The sequence below is a fragment of the Drechmeria coniospora genome, chromosome 01 (genome assembly GCF_001625195.1).
Source record: "Drechmeria coniospora strain ARSEF 6962 chromosome 01, whole genome shotgun sequence".
In the NCBI taxonomy this organism is placed as follows: domain Eukaryota; kingdom Fungi; phylum Ascomycota; class Sordariomycetes; order Hypocreales; family Ophiocordycipitaceae; genus Drechmeria; species Drechmeria coniospora.
This window is the reverse complement of record NC_054389.1, coordinates 5516370-5529664: the sequence shown is the minus strand read 5'-3', so window position 1 is coordinate 5529664 and position 13295 is coordinate 5516370. Positions and strand designations below refer to the sequence as shown.

Genomic DNA, 13295 nt, shown 5'->3' with positions numbered 1-13295 from the left:
TGTAACTCGTACCGACGAGCCGTAATACCTACCAGTATTACCTTGTGCCTGAACGTCTCCTCCTCCTGCCACGCACCTCTCACATCCAACTACTTCGACAACACGCACCTGGTGCCATCCGCGTCATTGGACTCATCCGAATTGGCAACAACTTGTCACCCTGCCAAATTCATCGACCTTGAATGGGAGTAAAATGGGAGAGGCTGGAGATGGCAATTGAAACGCATCCCAGCTGGCCTCGCCAGGAGTTGCTGGGGATGTCCATCGGTGGGCTACCGCCCTTCCTGTTGCGTCCTACATCCTCCATCGATGTCGCCACGTGTGGTCTAAGTGGCTGAACTTGTCCGGTAATGTGTACATCGAGCCAAGTGCAAACCATGATCACACCCGCTCGACCCCTTTTGCCTACCCAGCACACCCATGAGCATGAGATGGAGCGCAGGATGCCTGTTACTGGTATGCGACGCGAGAGGGGCCCATTTGGAATGCAATGCCAAGGAGCGCCTTGCGAGACATGGCCTCGGGATAATGTACAGTCCGCCCGCCTTGTCGTGCCCAAAGTTAAGCTTTAGGAATTAACTACGAAACTAGTGCCTGCTTACTTGGATTAACCTATGTGACCGAGGGGGGTTGCTATTCCGTGGATACCAGGACCGTATGTGTACATGCAATCTTTGATGGTGGTTGGTACCAAGGGAGGCTTGCCATTGTTGTGGGTTTGCACAAGTACATGCAAGTATGGAGTACACTGACCACTATTTCTTGCGCACCGTACTCTGTACTTGCGTGGAACTAATTACGCGGTACTCCGTACAAAGTAATAATACATGTAGTTGATACTTTGTAATATTACGGAGTATTCCCTGCTGTACGGATACTTGAGTATCTGTACTCCGCGCATGTATTAATACTCAAGTACATCACAGTTTGTCTAAATAATGCTCCATGCTAGCAGGCGGACTGTGAAGAATGAGCCAAGCGCCATCCTTTCGTTTCTGCCCTGTCGTTTGTCAGATGGATTCTCTTTCTCGCCTCATACAGGTTTCCTTGTTGTCAGGCAGTCAGTCCTCACCATCACCAAATCCGTTTGCTCCACCCATCTCTCATTCAACTCAGCCTTATGCAGTGGCTTTCAAGTGATATTGCCTTCAGCTGGACAGAACGGGAATGTTAGTGCCATTCTTGAACACTTCCCGCCGCCATTCACCCACAGGTCATCAGATCAAGGGAGGGAGCCGAAGGAACCAAGGGAGCATCGGCAACCCCCCCGCTCCCACTCAGCGCCAGAATGACAACCTTGCGGCTAGTGCTCCGTCCAGATGCTTGTATTATTACTTCATGCTCGTATTTGGGTGTCGAAGTGTGTGTCACCGAGCAACTGACCTGGATGCCACCTGCAGCTCGACGACGACCTCGATAGAAAACAGACCATGGTTATTATGTTTCCCTCATCAAAACTTATACGGACTGCTCACACGTACTTACATTCGATGATTTCAAGTGCTGCTCATGCCTAGGGTGGTATGAGCGATGCAGCGTTGGACATGGTACTTACTATTGCATGCCTGATGAGGCAGACTCCGCGGCAAGTACGGTACATGAATGGCACGGTCTACGTACTCTGTAAGGCCTCCCAGCACTCTGCCCCCTGTAATTTGTACTGCTCTCGGTACCTAGTATGATGATGTACGTGCATGCGACGCTGTTCCCCTGCAGGATTCTGCTCTATGGTGCAAAGAGCCATCGTCCTAATACCAGTACCTACATGGCTGAGCGAGGCTGGAAATCTTCGTCCTTGTGAGTCGTCATTTTTTTATTCCTGAGTTAAGTCCCGGTCAGTCAGTTTATCGTAAGAGCTGCACCATTTCTCCGTACGGAGTGCTCTGTACGTTTATCGGTCGTACCTTTTTGTATTTATTCGATGAATTTCATTAAACTGCCAATAATCCGGAGAACTAGGTAATTTCTTGCATGTGTCCCCTGTGTACGGAGTACTTTGCATGTACATCGTCCACCACCAAGCTTGACCACGCCAGCTTCGACAACGTCACGCTCCACGTCGCCAACGCGTACCGTTTCACGCGCATCCCAGCCCCCCTGGCAAGACCTTTGTCCCTCACGAAAGGCCAGCCGTCGTCCTCTTCGCACCTTGTCTCGCGGAAAAGCTCTCGGAAGGCAGCACTTCGTGCAGCGTCGGTGCTTGAATCGGTGCGAATTTCGGCCCTGACAAACAGGAGACAGGCGCGAGTTCAGCGTCTCGCCACCATCGCTCTTCCTCCGTTTTCTTGTTTTCAAAGCCTCGACATCTGGCAAGTGCTCGGCGCAGACACGGAATCACAATCTCCCCGCAGGTCCCCTCGAGGACAAACATGGACCGAGTGGAGATGCGACCAGTCTCTGTTGGGGTTATGCAGAATGCATTCGCTAGATTGCTCCATCGCAGTCTTCAATCCCCAACTCTCAATCTGACCATACCAGTTTGACAAATGACAGCCTCGATCGAATTATGGTTTAGATCCCTCCAGTCCAACTATTCAACGAGGAAGTGCTTGGGAAGAGTTCCACGACATGTGCAACGCGTGCAGCCAGGCGATGGATGGGACTCCATACAAATCGCAAAGTTGCAAGCATAAAACCTATTCAGAAGATGAGAAGCCTCATCATCTGCGTTCGTGGTCCCGTACCATGGCATATTTCGAGACAATTGTGGCCATCAAAAAGCATCAACTTAGGCTCATGGTTCCTGGGCTTTCTTGCTCCAAGAAGTCCGTCAAGGCAGTCTCCCCTTGCAGGTCGCTTGGCGCCATCATCACCGTCAGGAGTAGTCAGTCTCCTTCAAGGTTGTTTGGCTCATTCATAGCGCCTTGACACTCCCATCAACGGTCATCTGGTTGCCAGCATCACGGCCGAAGCCTGATCTTCCAGTCTCCGTGATCAAACCGCCACTCCCGAAACCTGCTCCCGAATCTACCGTCCTAAATTGGCACATCTTGGGCTGGTTTTCCATCTTGACCCTGGCTGGCTGGGCTGGACCTTTGGGGGCGATGAACGTCAAAGCGATCGCCACGCTGGGTATGAAGAGACCTTGAGCTTCCCCTCTCGACGGCTTTGACGAGCATTTTCTATCGACCTGCACACGAAGATGATCAAAATTGGTCGGAAAGGTCAAAGGCTCGGAGATCCACTTCATGGACTTCTCTGTCCAGCCTGCACTCGGAGAGGTACAAAGCAGCGCACTTCTCCGGCATACGCATTGCACCGCTTTCGCCCCTCACACTGACACGATGACGGCGACGACTACAGGGACAAGTGGAAAAAAAGTTCATCGAACACGACGAGTACGGGCAGAGGCGTGACCAGCTCCCGCACGAGGGTACTGGAAGATTTGTATTGACAAATCACTTCCCGAGCTTCTAACCCGTCCGTGGTCCCACATACGACGAGAGGCCGAGGCAATTCATTCATGACGATGCCGCTAAACCCTATGGCTTCCACGTCCAGTAAACCCCGACGCTACACGGTCTACTAATCACCGATGAGGGCGTGACAAAGGATCGGTGAAGCCAAACCTCGGACTGCATGGATGTTCTGTATGCGGGAGCTTGTCGTTGCAAGGCGCTGGTGTGGAGGGCCCCAGATGGCCCGAGACCGCCGCGCACGAGGCTTCTGAGCCAGGAGGTACCGTTCCAGAGAATAGGCCTGACATTTTCCATTGTTCATCATGAAACCGTTCGAAAACCTTCAGAAGGCCCCGCACGGGTAGGGAGAGGACGCCGTATCATGCATGTGTCACGGACTAATCCTCTTGGCCACAGTCGGCGAACTCAAACATCAGTCTAGGTTCAAGCTCCAAGATGAGCCGTACTCCCGATAGAGGCAGGTTTGTGAAGACGAGCAAGTTCTTGAATCGAGGGTGTGAGCTCTGCGACATGCCTAGCCGCAGCTCCAACGAGAACTCCCCCGATGAGCTAGGGTAAAGCGAAGCATAGCGTTGGGTTCCGCGACGCCCAGCTGGGCATCGCCTACATCGACATTATCCGTACCTTGCTTCTTGCCGGATTTCTTGCATGTGACTGATGTGCATGTGGTGGAAGGGAAACTCGATAACGACATATCCAGACCAGCTGAGGCGAAGGACCTAAAAGGCACTTGTTTCGTCATCAAAGCCACGCAAAGGCTAAATGGAGACGCACAACATCGATTGTACCTCTTCTTGAGAGGGTTTTCGCGGTCAGAGCGCTATGAATGCTCCACCAAAACGTTTTGTCGTGAATGAATGTGTGTGTGAGCGTGAACAATGGAACAAGGACGGTGGCGCTGAACTCTAGCTAGGTCTACTAGAGCTGCTGCTTCGGCCGAGTAGGTTCCGATTTTGCCCGTAGATGCATTTGCGCAGCGCAGACAACCTGGTTTTTCCCACTCTTCGTTTCCCCGAGGATCCGACGTCGGCGTTCGAATTGTCACGCACCCACTCGCCAGGCACCTTGGTCCAACTGGCTGAAGCGGTGGGAGGTCGATATAGTTGTGACTGGCCGGCCAGCCTCGCTGAAGTGCAACGTCGGTGCATCGTCCGTCCAAGGTTGGTTTGGCATCCAGCCCAAGAGCAGACCAATATGCTGTAGATCCTGGATGCAATCTATTTTGGTCATCTCTCTTCATATATTGCCCTGTTCCTCGGTCATGTGTAGGGGGCAATTTGTTGTGCCCATTTTGTTGAGGAGTGCCTTCATCAATGAGGTGGAAAGTTGGCAGGCACTTGGGCACCACCTGAGTATCAAAGGCACATTTGGTACGGAGTAATACAGGTAATTACTGAGGTATGTTAGGTACCCTGCAGATACTACTCCAGTTTTGCTCAGTACCTAGGGTTTACCATTGCACTGCACAGCAGGCGCTTGATGGTCGCTGGGTACCTGGTAGGTACCTTGTACCAGCACCTGGAAGCGGATAAACTTGCTCATAGGCCCTATTGCCGGTACAGTTGTGCTCATCTTTGTTCGGGGTACCGATACATGGACCTACAAGTGCCTTAGTTCATGCGTCCTAGGTACTGTACTCGTTGCGTAGGTATCACCTTAGTACCTATCAGCAAGTTCATATCATAATACTGTACATGTACTCCGTACGTAACGTCTTGCTCAGCGAGGCGCAAATGGTTGCATGTGCGTCTACAGAGTGATTACGGTGTACATGTACTGTACGTAGTACTTGACGTACTGTAGCCCTTGGACACTGTAGCACTTGGACCAACAGTACCTAGTATGCTTAGTTATACAAATACAGTGCTTGCAAGTACTTGCAAGTACTTTGTAGGTAACATGTGAGTGCCGATCGATTCGTGTGTCGTCACGGGGCGAGTGACCGCTCCCCCCCCCCCCCCCCCCCCCACCCTTCCCCGTCACCAAGTGCCTGATGCGAACGTGGGGTTACGGCCCGCCAGGCAGATCAGGTGTCCCGCCCCGTCGCTGTGACTGCTTGGCCCCGCCAGCTAGGCAGCTAACAGTTGCTCGCCTGCTTCTACGGCCGTTCTTCGCTCCACTTGGAGGACCCTTGACTCCGTTTCAACATTCGCTCGCCTCGCCATTGCCTCACCCCACGACGTCACATCAGCACTTCCCATCCGTCGACATTAAAGCTCATCACATCCTCTGGAGATTCTGACCCAGATATTTCGCACCCCCTTCCCAACGCTTTCCACCCCCGCGATCCCTCTCTCCGCTCTCCTCCACACCGCTCACGCTCTCCGAGATCGTTGCGGACCGAGAGGCACGGCCTCGTCAGGATATCCGTCATGTTTGATATATTCGCCATGCTCTTATCGTAAGTGCCACAAACGACGATGCCTTCGTCATCGCCCCACGATGCTGTCATCCCCCCGCGGCCGCCACCACCACCGTCGTCGCGCACCGAGATGGAGGAGCTGCCATCCCTCAGCCGGCTCGTCTCGCTTGCTAACCCCTGTTTCCACCCCAGCTCCGTCGCCTCCTTTCTCTTCCCCATATTCGCTTCCTACAAGGCTCTGAAGACGTCCGATCCGGCCGAACTGACGCCCTGGCTCATGTACTGGGTCGTCTTCAGCTGCTGCCTACTAGTCGAGTCATGGGTCTCGTTCATCCTCGCCTGGTACGTCTCGGTCGAGCCTCACCCGTGGTGTCTGTACCGTTCGCCCGATGCTGACTCGGATCGCAGGGTTCCCTTTTACGGGTACATGCGCCTCCTCTTCCTTCTCTACCTCATCCTGCCGCAGACGCAAGGCGCTCGCATCATCTACGAGGAACGGGTCCATCCCTTCCTGGAGGAGAACGAGGCGAGCATCGATGACTTCATCGCCAGCGCCCACGATCGGCTCAAGACGGCAGGCATTTCGTACTTCCGCCAGGCCATCGAGTACATAAAGACTTCCATACTCGGCTTGCCGCCGACGGAGCCACCGCCCGAGCCGGCGGCCGCACAGAGCTATACCCAGGCGCTTCTCGCGCGGTTCAGTGTTCCAACGACGAGGTGGACTTCCGCCGCCAGCACGGGCAACGACTTCTACAACCTTCTGGCCGGTGCCGTATCCGCCGCCACGGGCGCTGGTAGGAACGGGAACGATGGCGGAGGCGGCGGCATGACCGACTCGGGCACGCTCATTCCACCGAACCTGCGCGGTTCGGCTGAGAAGATGAGCTTCATCGCCGCCCAGCGCGAACGACTCAACATTCTTCTGTCGGTGCTCGACCACGAAGCGCAAGAGATCCAGCGCAACGACCAATCTCGGTCGGCTACGGCGGCGGCGGCGGCGACGGCGACGACGCCGGGAGAAGCGCAGGACGAGGATGCGACGCAGCGACCGCCCAGCGGACTCAGCGTGTGGAGCGCCCTGAGCAAGAGCCGCAGCGAGACCGACTTTGAAAAGGTCGAGGCCGAGAGCCCCACCGAAGAAGACAGCACGCTGCGCCGGCGACGTACCTCGGGCGCCAGCACGAGATCGTGGAGGACCTGGGGATGGGGTGGCAGCGCCGACACCAGCGCGAGCTCGGCGCAGGAGGAGTAGGACCTCCAGACAGATTGGATGCGTCGGGCGTTTGGGAGTTTTCTTTAGAATCAGCCACCAGGTGGCGTCCAAGACTTTTCTCGTCGTCGTCTTGTGCTTTTCTTTTCATCGGCCATCTATGGAACCGGTGCATTCTCACGGATGAATCCGTTGCCTTTCTGACGGAGCCGGGGACAATATTAACTCCCCACATACATACGGTATACAGGGCAGTTATCATAGCAAGGACTAGCTAGGTGTGTGCTCGCATCCTACAACGTTTTTGCAGCCCGAATTTGTACAATTCAACTCTCTCCCCACTTCTGGTCCTCCTCTCCGCCATTATCGCATCGTGCACGCAGACAGGCCTGCGTCGCTGTCTGTTTGCAGCTCGCGAGACCGTCCATTTGTGTCTCCCTCTCCGATGTCTGAGTTGAGACGTTCTCCCGCCGCTTGTTGCTCACTTGGCCAGCTTGTAGGGGTAGGCAACGTCGACCTCACCCTTGCGGTACCAAAAAGTGCGCTTCTTCTTCGTCGTCGTGTGCTCGACCCAGACCTCCTCCATTTGCGTCTTCTTGAACCAGCGGACGAAGTGGGGGTCCCATAGCTCCGAGGCAACGCCCAGGTCCTTGCAGCAGCGCATCAGCGCGTTGGATTTGCATCCCTCGACGGCCGAAGGAAGTTGGTCGGGCGAGAAGAACGAGTTTTCACCCTGTGCCTGTGAGGCGAACCTGCGGGGCTGGCATCAGCACCGCCTTTCTAGCGGGCAGAGGCGAGATGGAAGACGACATTGTCGGCCGAAAACGACGGGCCAAGGAAGGAGGCAAGGGAAGAACTTACCGTCCATCGACGATGAGGGCGTACTCGCGCGTGACGACGGCGTTGCCCACGACAGACTCGCCCTTGGGTATTATGCCCCAGCCCATAGGGCCAAAGGCTTCGTTGAGGCGCCTCCTGTACTTGATCTCGGGAAGGTATATGACGCCGTCGGGTTTGACCTCGATGTCCCGGTGATCCAGGGGTTGCATGAGCACGCGGAACTGCACCTCGGATACGGGGCGGGCTGAGATCCCGTGGAAGCTATTCGCCCAGTCGACGCCGGATATTTCTTGGGCAGGAAGAGGGTCTTCGGCGCTCGCCCCGGCCGCCTGCGGCTGATGGGCAATGGTCTTGGCCTCGTACAAAGCGCGCGAGGGTACCGATGTGATGACGGGCTTGGCCACTGTTGAGACCTTGGCCTTGGAAACCTTGGTCCACTTGGATGCTACTGTCGTCGGTGGCGTCGTTGCCGTCGGCATGCTTGAGCTCGGCACGTCTTCTATTGCCTTGACAGCAGCGGCTTCTGTGGCATAGTGGTGGCGGAACAAGAGGGCAACGGAGGGAGCGCGACGTATGAATTGCCGCGGCGCCGCGGTGGCGATTCGACCCGAGAGAGACATGGTTGGACTCGTGCGCGCGGTCAGGGGGGGAGGTGTCACGATGCAGGAAGAATTGTCGTGGTGGCTGCTGTTTTGACAGCCGTTTTTCACCATCCGTGAACTGACTCTTGCAATTGCCTGCCACTACGGGGTACGGCAGAGCTGGAACGGCGCCTAAGGAACGAATTAGCGCGGGCGAGCGGAGAAGGGTGTGACGGCGCTAATGAGCTCTCCAGTGGTTGAGCCAGCACGCGGCAGTGGACACTCACGTCACCGACAAGGAACACCAAGACGCACTGAGCCACAAAGCCGTCGAAATATGAGATATGCGGCGGGTATTGAAGAATAGTATTGTAATGGAAAGGATGCAAAAACACTACGGTGAAGCCGATGAGAGGTATACCGTCCTGGACGCCATGCCAATGAAACGATTGCCGATAGATCGCCGCAGGATTTCATCGCATGGTCTGTTGCGCGGTCGGTTACTATCTAGGCGTCCTTGCTCGACGTGCGCTCATCGTTGCCGTGACGCTTCCAGCACTGCTTGAACTGCTCCATCTAGATTCCTCCCCGTCAGCATCGGGAACAGCCACGACATCGCCGCTCGCAGACAGTCGAGCAAGGAAAAGGGAAGGATATTCACATGCCTCTGCGGTACATGCCCGCCAGTCCTTTTTGTCAAAATAGCAATCCGTCATCTTGGCATTCTCGTCTGCCCATCGTCAGACTTGTTCTCTGCTTCCCCGTACCTGGGGAAGGCAGCGTGTGCCCGTAGCGTCGAGGAGAGGGCAGAGACCACGCACCTGCACAGCCCGTGCTAAATATCCGTTTGTCCCTGCAGTCGTCGCCGTCGTCGTGTCAGTCAGCGTGGGCCAGTGCATGCCGAGACGGGGACTTGGATGAAGAAGTGCTCGGCTGGTGTCGTTTTATCCGTCACTCACCACTCATCCGGCTCGTCGTCATCCACCGTATCTGCCGCAGCTGCATTCTTGTCCTTTTCGGCCTGCATGATCGGTCCTTTGATTTCCGAATGCGACGGATGAGGCTCTCGTTTGGCAGCTGCCCTTTGGCTTGGCTTGGCTCGGCGTGATGTCGATTGTGGTGGTGGAGGGAAGAAATTTGGCAATGCAGAGCTCGGGTCGAGCGTCGTCAAACGTGGATCAGCCACCGAGTCAACCCTCCACTGCCAACCACCATGGCTCCCCGGCGGCTCAACGTCCTCGTCTATACGGGTAGCTACTACCACCAGCTGCATGCTCCCGAATCCTTTTCGTTTTCTCCCTGACACAGACACACGCAGGCACCGGCACGACGGCTGAATCGGTCCGACAATGCATCTACTCTCTTCGAGCGCTGCTTTCGCCCAACTACGCCGTCATCCCCGTCGGCGAGTCCGTCGTCCTCAAGGAACCCTGGGCTCCGACCTGCGCCCTTCTCGTCCTCCCCGGGGGCGCCGACCTGGGCTATTGCAGAGTCTTCAACGGTGAGGGGAACCAGCGCATCAGCGACTACGTCCGTCGAGGCGGCGCCTACCTCGGCTTCTGCGCCGGCGCCTACTACGGCAGCGCCCGTTGCGAGTTCGAGGTCGGCAACAAGCCGCTCGAGGTCATCGGGAGCCGGGAGCTCTCCTTCTTCCCCGGCACCTGTCGCGGAGGTGCCTTCGAGGGCTTCGAGTACAGGAGCGAGAATGGAGCGAGAGCGGCCACGCTAAAGGTCGCCACCGGTGCCTTTGACGAGCCCGTGCCCGAGACCTTTGCCTCCTACTACAACGGCGGCGGCGTCTTTGTCGATGCTGCCCGCGTCGCCTGCCGCAGGGTTGACGTTCTCGCCTCGTACCGTGATGAGTTGAACGTCGACGGCGGCGATGGCAAGGCTGCCGTCGTCTTGTGCCATGTTGGTGACGGCAAGGCGATGCTCTGCGGACCCCATCCCGAGTACGTGGCAAATTCCGAGCCTCCTTGCATCCCGAACTAATGACGGCAGGTTTGCCGCCGTCAACCTCCACCCTAGGCCCGACGTGCCTGGGTACGACGCGCTCAGGGACCGGCTCGCTCGAGATGACCACGCGCGAACCGCTTTCCTGAGGGCCTGTCTGGGAAAGCTTGGCGTCGAGTCGAGTCAAGAATCCATGGCATTTCCAAAGTTGTCAAACCTGCACCTCTCTGCCCTCGATCGTACCAAAGTCTCGGAGCTGCTCTGTGGCTGGGAAGATGTCATCGATAAGCTGGACGGCGGCCAAGAGTGCATCAAGGGCGAAGCCGATACGTTCCACATCCTAACCAACGAACTGCCTTTGAATGTTGACGAGCTGCGGCAATCGCTTCCCATGAGCGTGGACTTGGCTGTCGAAGATGGTGCCATGGTGGACTACTCCAGCATCCCGAAGCGCATCATCGCTCACGAGGACGCCTGGCCGGAAGTTGGCCTGACGCCTCGCTTCGACCACAGCCAGTACTATTCGAGCCTCCAGCGTTTCCAGGCCATGGAGGAACATGCCGATGACTGGGGAAGCATTCTTATGTACGGCGACGTTGTGACGAGCACAAATTCGCTCCTCGAAAAGTATGGTACCGGGCCGCTTTGAGTCTCCGTCCGCTTCGCTGACAGCCTCGCTAGGAACCAGAAACTCATTTCCAAGCTGCCAACTGGCTTCACCTTTTCTGCATCGACACAAGTCGCTGGCCGCGGTCGTGGTACGAACGTCTGGGTAGCCCCCCCTGGCGCCCTCATGTTCTCTACCATCATCAACCATCCAGCACATCTCGCCGCCTCGAGGCCCGTCGTCTTCGTGCAGTACATTGCGGCCATAGCCATTGTCGAGGCCATCCAGTCCCTTGACGTGGGATACGAGAACCTGCCGGTCAAGCTCAAATGGCCCAATGACATCTGTACGGTCGCCTGAAGCAAGCCATCTTCCACTCCGTCATTTCTGACATTCCCAGATGCCCTCGACCCTTCGAAGCCGGCGTCGTCGAAACAGTATGTGAAAATCGGCGGCATCCTCTCCCAATGCGGGTACTCGGACGGCGCCTACCAAATAGTGCTCGGCATCGGCATCAACGCCATCAACCCGCGCCCGACAACGTCCATCTCCGACCTCCTCCCCACGCACGCCGCGCCCCTGCACCTCGAGAGCCTCCTCGCACGCATCATCACCCGCCTAGAGGCCATTTACGCGCAGTTTCGTCGCCAGGGCTTCTCCGACGACCTCGAACGCCGATACTACCGTCACTGGTTGCACACTGGCCAGGCCATCTCGCTCGAGGCGGAGGGCGGCGCTAGCGCTCGCGTCCTGGGTATCACCCGCGACTGGGGCATGCTGCGCGTCGAGGAGACGGATTCCGAGGGGAGGGGCACCGGTAGGCTCTGGACTCTGCAAAGTGACGAGAATAGCTTCGACTTTTGGAGAGGGTTGGTGAGAAGGAAGGAGTAAGTGGGCGGCGGCGGCAAATCTGTGTTGTAGAATGAGCCTGCCGAGGGATATCATCGCGTTTGATGCATCGTATCAGGTAATTGAAATGCATTTGCATATTCACCTGTGAAGTCGTACATGCGACCGGGCATGCGACCAGGCATGCGATGCGTCGAGATGAAAGGCCGGATCAATTACCCTATACCAATGTCATCTTTCTTGGGATTTTCTCGCACCTTGGCAACGCTGAGTGCGTTCGCATCAGCGGTAGATAGTAGTGCGCAAAACTGCTCAGGGATGCTTTATTGACTAGTTTCTGTATGTTTGCACGACGCTGTCTGTCCTGTTATGTTGTCAAATCTCGAGAGACACCGAGGCAGTGTAAAGTTTGTGTGACTCTCTCTTCAAACAAACCTGACCGCAGAAACAAGGGATCCTGCATCTGCACGAATATTGTTTCGTACATACACCAGATATTACCGACACCACGCAGACAGAGTTGGCTCTAGCAGTATTTCATTCGAATGAGAAAAAATTACAGACAGATTCAAGGCATGCTCCTAACTAACAACGCGTTCCTATCGTACATATGTATTCATGACATGGAAGCTCCATTTTTGTCTAATCCCAATAATCAGTGGCTGCATCCGCATTGCCGCTCCTGGATGCCGCCGAAAACGCCGTGCCATGCCGCAGTCGAGTGAAGATGTACATGTTTACAGAGGGGACCTCTCACCCCTGCGAAGGAGCAAACTGGCTGGATCCTTAAGCGGCTGCCATGTATCGGCCACCGAGTTCTGTTCCAGGCTCTTGCTTACCGGCTCGTCTGCGAAAGGAACGGAAGAGGCGGCGCCGTGGGTGAGGCAGTGCGGCCTCCTCATCGTTCCCTGGTGCGCAGATTTGTCGACTACCGATCCTTGTAGACCTTGGGCTTCCAGCCCTCCGTCGTCTCGGCCTCGGTCTCCATCTTTTCCCGTATCGGACCGAGCTCACTCTCGAACCGCTCCTTGGCCCGTACGATTTTGCTCTGGAGGTAGAAGCTGCCGCCCTTTTGCGGGTCGTTCGCGTCGAAGAGCCGCTTGTACCGCTCCAGGACCTCCTCGATGTTGGCTTGCCCGTTGGCAGGAGGCTTGACGTTGAGAATGCGGCACGCCTCGTCGAGGGTCATGCCGGATGACAGCGAGGCTCGGCCCGAAGCTCCGACGCCGCCGGCTTTGCCCTGGGCGCGTTGGTATTGTGACGAGGCTTGGGCCTGCTTGTACGCGGCCATGAAAGACCGGCCGAGGATACGAGAGCCGGTCAAGAACGCGGTGATGACGAAGCGGTGCGCCTACGGTAATCAAGTCAGCCTGGCGAAAGTCAAAGACGTGTGGACCTTAGGGCGCCTCTTCGTCGCTCGATCGTCCGCTTCATTGACACAACGAGAAGGTGGCAGTGAAGCATACCATTG

General features: G+C 56.2%; 4 protein-coding genes across 4 annotated transcripts; 2 read left to right on the top strand and 2 right to left on the bottom strand.

Moving 5' to 3' along the window:
• Positions 1–5839: 5839 nt before the first annotated feature.
• On the top strand, positions 5840–7036 carry DCS_01387 (pathogenicity protein; the record flags this gene model as incomplete). Its single annotated transcript, XM_040798719.1, has 2 exons — positions 5840–6123; positions 6190–7036. The coding sequence occupies 2 exons, from the start codon at positions 5840–5842 to the stop codon at positions 7034–7036; spliced, it is 1131 nt and encodes a 376-aa protein (XP_040659602.1).
• Positions 7037–7475: 439 nt separating this feature from the next.
• Positions 7476–8454, bottom strand: DCS_01386 (mitochondrial genome maintenance protein MGM101; the record flags this gene model as incomplete). The annotated part of the gene is made up of 2 exons (XM_040798718.1): positions 7476–7746; positions 7856–8454. 2 exons carry the CDS (start codon positions 8452–8454, stop codon positions 7476–7478), a joined length of 870 nt encoding a protein of 289 aa, XP_040659601.1.
• Positions 8455–9628: 1174 nt separating this feature from the next.
• Positions 9629–11866, top strand: DCS_01385 (biotin apo-protein ligase; the record flags this gene model as incomplete). The annotated part of the gene is made up of 5 exons (XM_040798717.1): positions 9629–9665; positions 9734–10367; positions 10417–10995; positions 11050–11321; positions 11376–11866. The coding sequence occupies 5 exons, from the start codon at positions 9629–9631 to the stop codon at positions 11864–11866; spliced, it is 2013 nt and encodes a 670-aa protein (XP_040659600.1).
• Positions 11867–12752: 886 nt separating this feature from the next.
• DCS_01384 (mitochondrial import inner membrane translocase subunit TIM16) lies at positions 12753–13293 on the bottom strand (the record flags this gene model as incomplete). The annotated part of the gene is made up of 2 exons (XM_040798716.1): positions 12753–13175; positions 13291–13293. The coding sequence occupies 2 exons, from the start codon at positions 13291–13293 to the stop codon at positions 12753–12755; spliced, it is 426 nt and encodes a 141-aa protein (XP_040659599.1).
• Between the last annotated feature and the right edge of the window lie 2 nt (positions 13294–13295).